At 35.2% G+C, this 10,067-nt stretch overlaps 1 protein-coding gene across 1 annotated transcript in view; it reads right to left on the bottom strand.

The window, feature by feature from the left end:
• Positions 1 to 10,067, bottom strand: part of SPICE1 (spindle and centriole associated protein 1) — a gene marked incomplete at its 3' end in the record, with an annotated part of 30,661 nt that overhangs the window by 1,028 nt on the left and 19,566 nt on the right. Inside the window, exons 4-6 of the mRNA XM_008584097.1 lie at positions 9,052 to 9,195; positions 3,768 to 3,870; positions 2,824 to 2,930 (exon numbers count right to left, since the gene is read on the bottom strand). Coding sequence (XP_008582319.1) covers positions 2,824 to 2,930; positions 3,768 to 3,870; positions 9,052 to 9,195 — 354 coding nt within the window. The remainder of the gene's footprint in view (positions 1 to 2,823; positions 2,931 to 3,767; positions 3,871 to 9,051; positions 9,196 to 10,067) is intronic.

Below are 10,067 nucleotides of genomic sequence, written 5' to 3'. Positions count from 1 at the left end.
GAGAGTACTGACTTCAGCTCTTCAGCATTTAAATGTGAACAAGCCCCTCCCAAGTTATCCCGACCATATACCCACCTCGAGCTCCCATCTATTCTCTTTCATCAAACTTCTTGAAAGAGTTGTTCTCCACTTCTCATTCACCATCTGTGCCCTGCAACTTTGCTTCTGCCCTACCATGCCACTCAAATTGCTCTCTACAAGGTCAACATCAACACACTATTTCTAAATCAAATGGAAATTTCTGTCTTTGCCTTCCCTTACATCTCTGATTCATTAGACCTTAATGATCAGTCATTGCTTTCCTTCAAAATCTTCTTGATACAGTCTTCCTTTAACTTCCACAATTCCATGGATTTCCTGGAATTTTTCTATTCTTCTGGCTGTTCCTTTCCAATCTCTTTTAATGGTTCTTCTTTTTCTACCCTACCCTTTTATCTGATGTGAGTCAAGTTTCTCCCTTTGGACCTTTTCTCCCCTCATCTTATCCACTTTCTGAATGATTTTATCTAATTCCAAAGTTGCAGTTACAAGTCAAATGCTGTTAATTCCCAAATCTCTATCTCCACCCAGGTCTTTCTTGAGCCCTAGACATTTATATTCAACTGCCTAAAAGATATCCGTACTCAACTTGTCTAAAACTGAACATCTTCCTAAGCCTCTGTCACCATTCTTCCAGAAACCTTGTCCCTGCCAATGTTACTTAAGACCATGAACAGAGTCACCATCTATTCAGATGCTCAAGCAAGTAAACTAAGAGTTATCCTTCTTTCTCACCCATACATCCAATTAGCCACCCAATCCTGGCAACTCTACTTCCTTTTAACCTTTCTCAAATCTATCTTTGTTCTCCTCTTCTTCCTTCCCTACTTGCACTGCTTTGGGTCAGGCCCCCACCATTAAGTTTCCAACTAAGATTCTAAATAAGATTCCAACCTAAGTCTTCTAACCAGATTCTCTCTCCAGTCTTGTCCTTCCCCAATCCAGTACAGTCAATCTCATTATAATCATTATAACTCTACTCTTCTTAAAATCCTTTTCTGGCCCTAGTCTTTCCTTATGGCTCCTTAGCCATTCATGACCTAGTTCCTACCTGTCTCTCTAACCTCAGCTCTTGCAACTTCTCCAACCCAATAATAGAGACATGCCTTATTCATCCATGTATCCCAGCATCTAGTGCAGGGCCTGAAATATTACATGATGAACAAGTGAATAAATTTAGTCTCACTCATTCCTATTACAGATGAAGAAACTAGGGCCCAGAGAACTTAAGTCATACAGTTTCATCTTTTCTTATTTACTTGAAGCTCTCTATAACAATACCAATTTCTTTTCTGATGTATAGTGGTACTCTGCTAATCTCTTAAGGTGTCTTCTCTCTCCTCCCTCATTGTCATTTATCTCTGCTATCTCTGGTTTACTTTGAAAAATTCATCTCACTATTTTTAATATCAGCTGTAAACTGAGAAAGAACTTAAACCAGCTAGGCAAAATAGTTATATCATTAACATTAATTTGAAATTCTCCTATTAACTCAATAGACTCGTGTGTGAAAATGGATTCTTCTCTTCAACAGAATAAAATCTGACTGCTTTATTCCATGCTGCTGGGATACACTGTACACTTTTTTAAAAGATATGTTACCAGGCTCCAAATGACTGAAAGTGCGTAAATGATGACTGCCAAATAAATAGGGCACTATACTATAAAATTTATTTAAATAAATGTAAAATCTTCCAATGAACATACTACAGCAATAAGATATTCTAGGATGATTAAATTTCTGAATATCTGAAAGCTAGCCTTTCAATATGTGCCAAAACATAAATGATTATGCCTAGGGATATAGGCAATGGATTTGGCTATTTAAAATATGAGTCATTTATAAGAAATTGCTTTATTTTAATATTAAATACTTTATGGGCTTTTAAAAAATGTTTATATCCAAAATTCTAAACATTTTGATTAATTAAAAGAGTTCCAATTAGGTCAAAACATAGCTAATTAATGTTTTACTACTGTAATTTAATTTCCCATGTAACTAGTCAATAAATTCCATATCCAAAATTCTAAACATTTTGATTAATTAAGAGTTCCAATTAGGTCAAAATATAGCTAATTAATGTTTTACTACTGTAATTTAATTTCCCATGTAACTAGTCAATAAATTCCAAGTTTCCTGGGCAACTATTTTTTTACATACTAATGCATTAAAAGGAACTAACATTTAAAGAAGAACTATGTACCTGGTTTTATGCTAAACACTTCACATAACCTATTTCACCTGATCTGTGCAACAACCACATCAAGTATATTCTATTCCCATTTAACTAAAAACACTGAGCCAACTCAGATATCTTAAGAAAGCAACTCAAGATCAAACAGCAAGTACATAGTGGAATATAAGCACAGATCCACCTGACTTCAAGTGGAAAGACTCCCTGCTGTTTTCATAACTACAGATGGGGCAGTCTTGTGAAGACACATGACGTAGATTCGAATCCCATCTCTGAAGCAAATTATGTAATCTTGGAAGAGTCACTTAATTTTTTTGAGCCTCAGTTTCTTCATCTGCTAAATGGAGATAATAACAGTACCTACCTCATAGGTAAGCGCTCAATAAATATTAGCTATTACTATCCAGTCCTATTTTGTTTAGAACAAACATTACACAACGAAAGTACAATACACTTGAGTAAGAGCAAATCTAGCAACCACAACTAGCATTTTTTGATATTTAAGCTTTTAAAATGTTTATCACAATGCCTACATCAACTTAAACTTCATTTCAGCATGAACATTACAGCTATGAGTACAGTGCATTACCTGAGGCTCAATGACACATTCATTATGGATGGACTGGGTGATAGGGTCTTGATTTACCACGATGGAACCCTGAGAGGAATCAGGAGCCATTGTTACATTTGGAAACCCTGCAGAAGGAAAATATGTCATGAAGATTTTGTTTCACTTAATTAAATTGAGCTCGCAAGCTCTACACTGCCATAGGTTTGCATCATTGTATGGAAATCTTAAATAATAATAATAATGAAAATAATAACAACAGCTCACACTTATATAGTATTTACCATATGCCAGGCACTGTTCTAAATGCTTTTACACATATGAACTCATTTTACCCTGACAAAACCCTGTGGGTTTTTGTGTAGTATTATTTTACAGATCAATAAACTGAAACTCAAAGATGTTAAGCAGCTATCCCAGAGTCACACTAATAAATGGATGAGCCAGGATTCAAATCTTAAATTAAAAACTAATGATTTGTTTTTGAGAAATTAAGATAAATAATGAAGTACATATACATAAAAACTAATAATGCTGTATATCTGATAAGAGGCAAAGTTCCTTTTAAAAAGAGACTGAAGTTGCTTTAGGTTGCAAATTAAGTTTTAGTCTAGTTACATACAAATACAAGTATTTTAATTATATGGTAACTTAACAGTAATAAGCTGAAGATTAAGTCACATTTTAAAATTACAAAATCCTGTACTTTACATCATAAAATATTTTAGCATATAATAATAATTTACCTTTCCTTAGATGAATAATTTGTAATAGTTAATATTCTTAGGGAAAAGCAAATAAATTATGATTATAACCATAACAACCCCTTGTATGCTACCCATCCTAGAATACTTATAATATAAATAATCTGATATCTGAGAAAGGACTTTAAATTCTTCCAAATAGTCAGTTGTGGGCTATAGTTAATAAGGAAAAGAAGCTTTTGCTTGAATAGAACACCTTACCTGTGCGCCTTCGAGGAATATCAACAAACAGATCTTTTGCTGAAGCCATCAAATGATCAGACTTCTGCAATACATCCTGCATCTGGTATTGATCAGAAAGAATCTAGACACATGTTGATGACAAATGTTATTATTCATAAAAAAAAAAAATTAACTTTTTAAGTCACAAAGGAAAAGACCGTACAAAGGCAGAGCATAAAAATAACCATAGGCCACACCTTCCTAAAATCCTGCAGTGGCAATATCCTTAAGTACCAGTAGATGGGGCTATTACAATAATGAGTGGCTTTCAAATGCTTGGCTGCAATCCAAAGTAAAGAATACATATTAAATTGTGATGTAGTATACATACACAAATATGTATGTAAAACAAAATAAAAGCTTTACTTAACCTTGCCCCATGAGAACCACTATATTTTCTTTTTAATTTCTACTCTATTTTTTAAATGATAGTTAACAACCCACTAACTTGATTTCACAATCCATTAACAAATTATAATCCGCAGTTTGAAAAAGACAGATTAAAATTGAGCCATAAACTCAGAGGTGTTTCAAACTAAAGTGATTTCATAATCCACTAATGAGTCATGAGCCACAACTTAAAAAATATGACGTAAGATATAAGTTTTAGGGTTAAAGAAAAACTGTGATGCTTCTGTATTTATAGACAAGTTGTTTTTTTTTTAATCTTGGAGAGGTGGGAACTCAAAAAAATACCACTATAATAACGTTTCTGATTATGCACTTTCAACTTAGGACTTTCATAATTACAAGCAAGGCCACAGGCTGGAGTAAAAGCAAGCAGACCAGAGTAAAAGCAAGTCAACTCTATCTACCACCACCAGATGGCATTCTTAAGTTCAAAGGAGTCTCAAATTGAAAACTGCCCAGTTTCCATCACTTACTCAAATCAATAAAATATCTGGTAACAAATGCTCTTACCAGAATTTCTCTATACCATGGGAACAAGTATATATTGTGACCTCAATTATGGTTTCAGGACACAAAGAAAAAAATAACAACAGTCACATTCTTACTTTTTCCCCTTCTATCCCTGCTATAGCCAAACAAGTTGGTTGGCTCAGTTGGTGAGAATAAAGTACTGAATTTGTTCCTTCCACAAAGAGTAAGCTTTGGAATGGTATAAGGTCAGAAGTACATTTGGAGCCAGAAGACTGGGGTTCTAGGCCCAGTCAAGGGATACTAAACAAAACCCAACCTCTTTAAACTTCGTTTCCTATGTATAAACAGAGACACAACCACCTCTCCAATCCCTCAGGAGTGTCATAAGGATGTGGACACATTGAAAACCTGTATAACACTCTAGAGATGTTTGAGAATGTTATTACAACTTAAACTATATTATCCCATGAACAAAATTTCTATACCTGGTTATCTATATTGCACGCACATGCAATTTAAGCTTAGGAAAGAATGTGAATAAATCAGTATAATCTATTATTATACCAGAAAAATTACACAAAACTTATTTCCTAATGGCAGCATTAAGAGTTTACTATTTTATTTTTTAAAAAGCATTGACCTTTTATCAAAAGACGGAGATGAATTTGACAGAAACAGATTGTGGAGGAATAATCTTACTAATCATATTGACACCTGATATTAATTATAATGAGGTCTCAAGTAAAGTCACTGCCCTGCCACTTTCTGCTAGTCTCTGCCCAGGCTCCTTGGGACAGATGGTTTGAGTGGCAAAAGATCACTACATTGGCTTTACTTTGCTTTCTAGATTTATTACTCCTCTCTTAAAACCCATCATCTTGATACACTGATCTCAGCAAGACCATCTCTATATCTTACCTCCCCAGATAGGTTTGCAGTGCATAAACTTAAACTTATAAGCGGTAGTGCACATCTTGGATTTTCAAAGGATCAGTCAAGGTCCCTCCAAAAATAATATCAAAAACTCCTCACCCTAGCCCTTTTGTTCCATGGCAATAGAAACCAGATGAAACTGGGAAGTTACAAAGAGACTTGGGGAGTTATTACACTTTTGGAATTTATGAAATCTTTATGAATGCCTCCCCTTCTCTGAGTTGGATTTGGACCCTAATTTGCTTGATTCCCGTGGCATGGGTATATCATACAGTAAATGAAATCTAAGATTAGGCTAGCCAAAGAGCTGTTCTCTTAATTTATGTTAATCTAGGAGTCCAGCCTTAGGGAAATGGGTCCTGGTAGCTTTAATACATAATAATTAAGCCTATGAGGATAGCCTAAAGAAGCTTCTTCCTTTGGTCCCATCACATCCCTAAACATAGACATTACATATTTAGCAACATTGAAATAAAACATGTATGTATCCTTTGCCTCAGCAACTCTACTTTTAAGAATTTATCCATAAACATACTTAAACACAGACTCAAAAACATACTCAAGGATACTCGTTACATTATTTATAATGGCAAGGTAGAAAACAATCTGTGGGTGGCAGACACTGATAGTTGTCCACCAATATTCTTTCTTCCCATTTCCCCTTTAATAGCAGAACATAGTTTTAGCCAAGAACATAGTTAGATTTCCCAAGCATCTGTGCAAGTGATTGGAATGGCCATATGATGACTTTCTGGCCAGCAAGATATATGCCAGAACTTCAGATTGTACGTAACAGGAGCAGCATGTGCTCTTTCCCACTTCTGCTGGCTGCTATACACTGAAGGAAGCTGCAACAGCCGTTCTGTACTCAGAGACAGAAGCCATGTCATGAAGGACTGCAAAGCCCCCTACCAGCTATCACATACCTATCAACTGTTTCATGAGAGAGAAATAAATTTCTCTTTTGTTTAAACCACTATATTTTGGGGTCTTTTTTTTCCCCAGAAGCTCACACTGTACTCTAATACACAACCTAAGCATCCACCAATAAAGCACTGGATAAGTAAACTGTGGTGTATCTATACACTACCTAGCTACTAAAAAGAAAAGGTAGATTTCCAAGTACTGACGTAGAATAACCTCCGAAATACATTGTTGAAGGTGTATCCCTCTAAGAGCAGAGGTTCTCCACCCCTGCAGCATGTTAAAATTACATAGGAATTGTTTAAAAACACCTAATAGGCACCACACACCAGGTCAACTAAATCAGAATCTCTGGGCATAGGGTCCAGATATAGTTTTTTTAATAAAGCTTCTCAAGCCTGACTGATTCTAATGCACAGTCAGGGTTGAGGACCGCTACAATACAGCCTGAGAAAGTGGCATTACAAAAAGAAGGCAGAGAAACTTCAATTATCCTCTCCCGCCACTCTTCTTTCAACACCTACCACTACCATATCTACTAGCATGAGAAATTCAGGACATGAGCAGGAGCCACAAGACAGTAAGAACAAAAGCTCAGAGTCTGACGCACCCCATAGGGGCTGCCTTTTTTCCTGGACAGATCTGTGTTTTTAGGCCTTTCACTGAGAATTACTGCATAACATTTAAATGTACATAACTTGTCCAAGATCACCAAAAGATACTTATGTGTACAAAAGCATTCTCTCTCAATCCACTTTTCTTTTCTCAAGCTCATCTAAACATTTATTTAAGAGATGTAATTCTTCCTGATGATGTATAAGATTAAGACTTACTTATTCCACTAACAAGCTTAGTAGCCCCCTACCAGCTATCACATACCTATCAACTGTTTCATGAGAGAGAAATAAATTTCTCTTTTGTTTAAACCACTATATTTTGGGGTCTTTTTTTTCCCCAGAAGCTCACACTGTACTCTAATACACAACCTAAGCATCCACCAATAAAGCACTGGATAAGTAAACTGTGGTGTATCTATACACTACCTAGCTACTAAAAAGAAAAGGTAGATTTCCAAGTACTGACATAGAATAACCTCCGAAATACATTGTTGAAGGTGTATCCCTCTAAGAGCAGAGGTTCTCCACCCCTGCAGCATGTTAAAATTACATAGGAATTGTTTAAAAACACCTAATAGGCACCACACACCAGGTCAACTAAATCAGAATCTCTGGGCATAGGGTCCAGATATAGTTTTTTTAATAAAGGCACCACACACCAGGTCAACTAAATCAGAATCTCTGGGCATAGGGTCCAGATATAGTTTTATTTTTTTAATAGAGCTTCTCAAGCCTGACTGATTCTAATGCACAGTCAGGGTTGAGGACCGCTACAATACAGCCTGAGAAAGTGGCATTACAAAAAGAAGGCAGAGAAACTTCAATTATCCTCTCCCGCCACTCTTCTTTCAACACCTACCACTACCATATCTACTAGCATGAGAAATTCAGGACATGAGCAGGAGCCACAAGACAGTAAGAACAAAAGCTCAGAGTCTGACGCACCCCATAGGGGCTGCCTTTTTTCCTGGACAGATCTGTGTTTTTAGGCCTTTCACTGAGAATTACTGCATAACATTTAAATGTACATAACTTGTCCAAGATCACCAAAAGATACTTATGTGTACAAAAGCATTCTCTCTCAATCCACTTTTCTTTTCTCAAGCTCATCTAAACATTTATTTAAGAGATGTAATTCTTCCTGATGATGTATAAGATTAAGACTTACTTATTCCACTAACAAGCTTAGTGAATTCCTCAAAAGATACAGTGTGATTTAAAGCCACCATGAAAGGTCACCCAGACAGCCAAGTGCTATAAGCTTCAACATGAATAAGGAGCAACACTACAGGCAAAGCACTTTCCTTTATAATGATTTCAGTTCAAATAAAAAAAGGATATTTTGCTATAGTTTCCTCTTATTTACCATACTATTTATCCCTACATATGTAATTACATATCCAAACACCCTACATCTGGGAAAAAGTTAAGCCAAAGACAAGTTGCTTACTACCTAGTCGAACAAGCATACAGCATTATTTTTTTTTTGGCAAAGTAAACTGACAACACTGCTGTTGAACTAAGAAAAATAATTATAGCAGCTTATATACATAAGGCACTAATTATGTGCCAAGGACTACGCTAATCACTTTATAAGTATTATATCATTGAAATCTCATAACAATACAATCAGGCAAGTAGTGTTAATCCCATTTTAAAGATGAGAAAATTCAGGCTGAGAAGTTCAATAATTTGTTTATGATCAGACAGTAAGTTGTGGAGCAGAAATTCAAACCTCCCACAAACTAGACTCTAATCGTCACTTTGCTGCTTTTTTTGAAGTCCACATAGAGATCATTGTATAAGGATGCAGTAATTACTAGTCTCTCCGAATCAAATTGAGAAAAAGAACTGTATTTATTGCTTCTTCTCTTTCTAACTCTAAAGACAATGCAATTTTGCATTACCTCCTTCATGATAGACAATCTTCTTTTCTCAAGATTCAAAGCTTCTGATTTCTGCTTCCTCCATTTTCTCTTCAAAGCTTTTTCTTGGAGTTCCCAGTGTACTAATGCTCTATTCTTTGATTTGTGTATTTCATGACGACGTACCTACATAAAATAAAAAATATTTTTAGTTTTTTCTGGTCCAACATATGCGTATTTATATATATTTACAGGTAAAATTTTTATAGTCCTCTAAATTTTCAAAAATGATCTAAAAAAAAGAGAAAGATATAAAACTTATAGACCTAGCTAAAAGAAATACTGAAAATAATTAATTTCTACTTCCTTTGTACAAAATTATCCAATAAACTAGTGTTTTTCAGACCACAGGTTGGGACTCATGTAATGGGTGGTAAAATCAATTAGTGGATCAAAACCGGCATGTTTTCAACTCACACACACAAACTAAACACAACATAAAAGGTGCAAAACCCTCTGAGTCATCTTTGGCAAAGACACAACCATTTCATGATAACCAATCACTACCAAGAACTAATAATACAGTGTTTTTATAGCCTTGTAATGGCTTCATGTGGAAGTGGGTCACTGACGATGCAGAAATCCAGGAAGTGGAGTTCCTGAAACAGAAGAAGAGATGTAAATCACACGTCTTAAGAGTTAGAAGGGAGCAGTTCACTGTGGTAGATGAGAAATAAAGCAGTTATTTGGCTTTAAGAGTAGTATTCAGAACTATGAATATGAACAAAACTCATTTGCCATCTGATAAAATGTACTGATGAGCTTTAAACATGCAAATTAGCAATTAGTCTATTAAGAGACTAATGCAAATATTATGTAAGGATTCTAATGCACGAAAAACAAATGGAGATGACATTTTTGAAACAATTGGGAAAATCTGAATATGAAACAGGTACTAGGTAACACCAAAAAATTAATTTTACTTTTGATGAATGTGACGATGGCACTGTAGTTATGTAAAAAAAAGTCTAGATTTTTTAAAAAGCAAACTGAATATG

Source organism: Galeopterus variegatus, unplaced genomic scaffold (assembly GCF_000696425.1).
Source record: "Galeopterus variegatus unplaced genomic scaffold, G_variegatus-3.0.2 Scaffold3145, whole genome shotgun sequence".
Taxonomy (NCBI): Eukaryota; Metazoa; Chordata; class Mammalia; order Dermoptera; family Cynocephalidae; genus Galeopterus; species Galeopterus variegatus.
The sequence above is the reverse complement of the archived record's forward strand: the minus strand, read 5'-3'. Positions and strand labels throughout refer to the sequence as shown.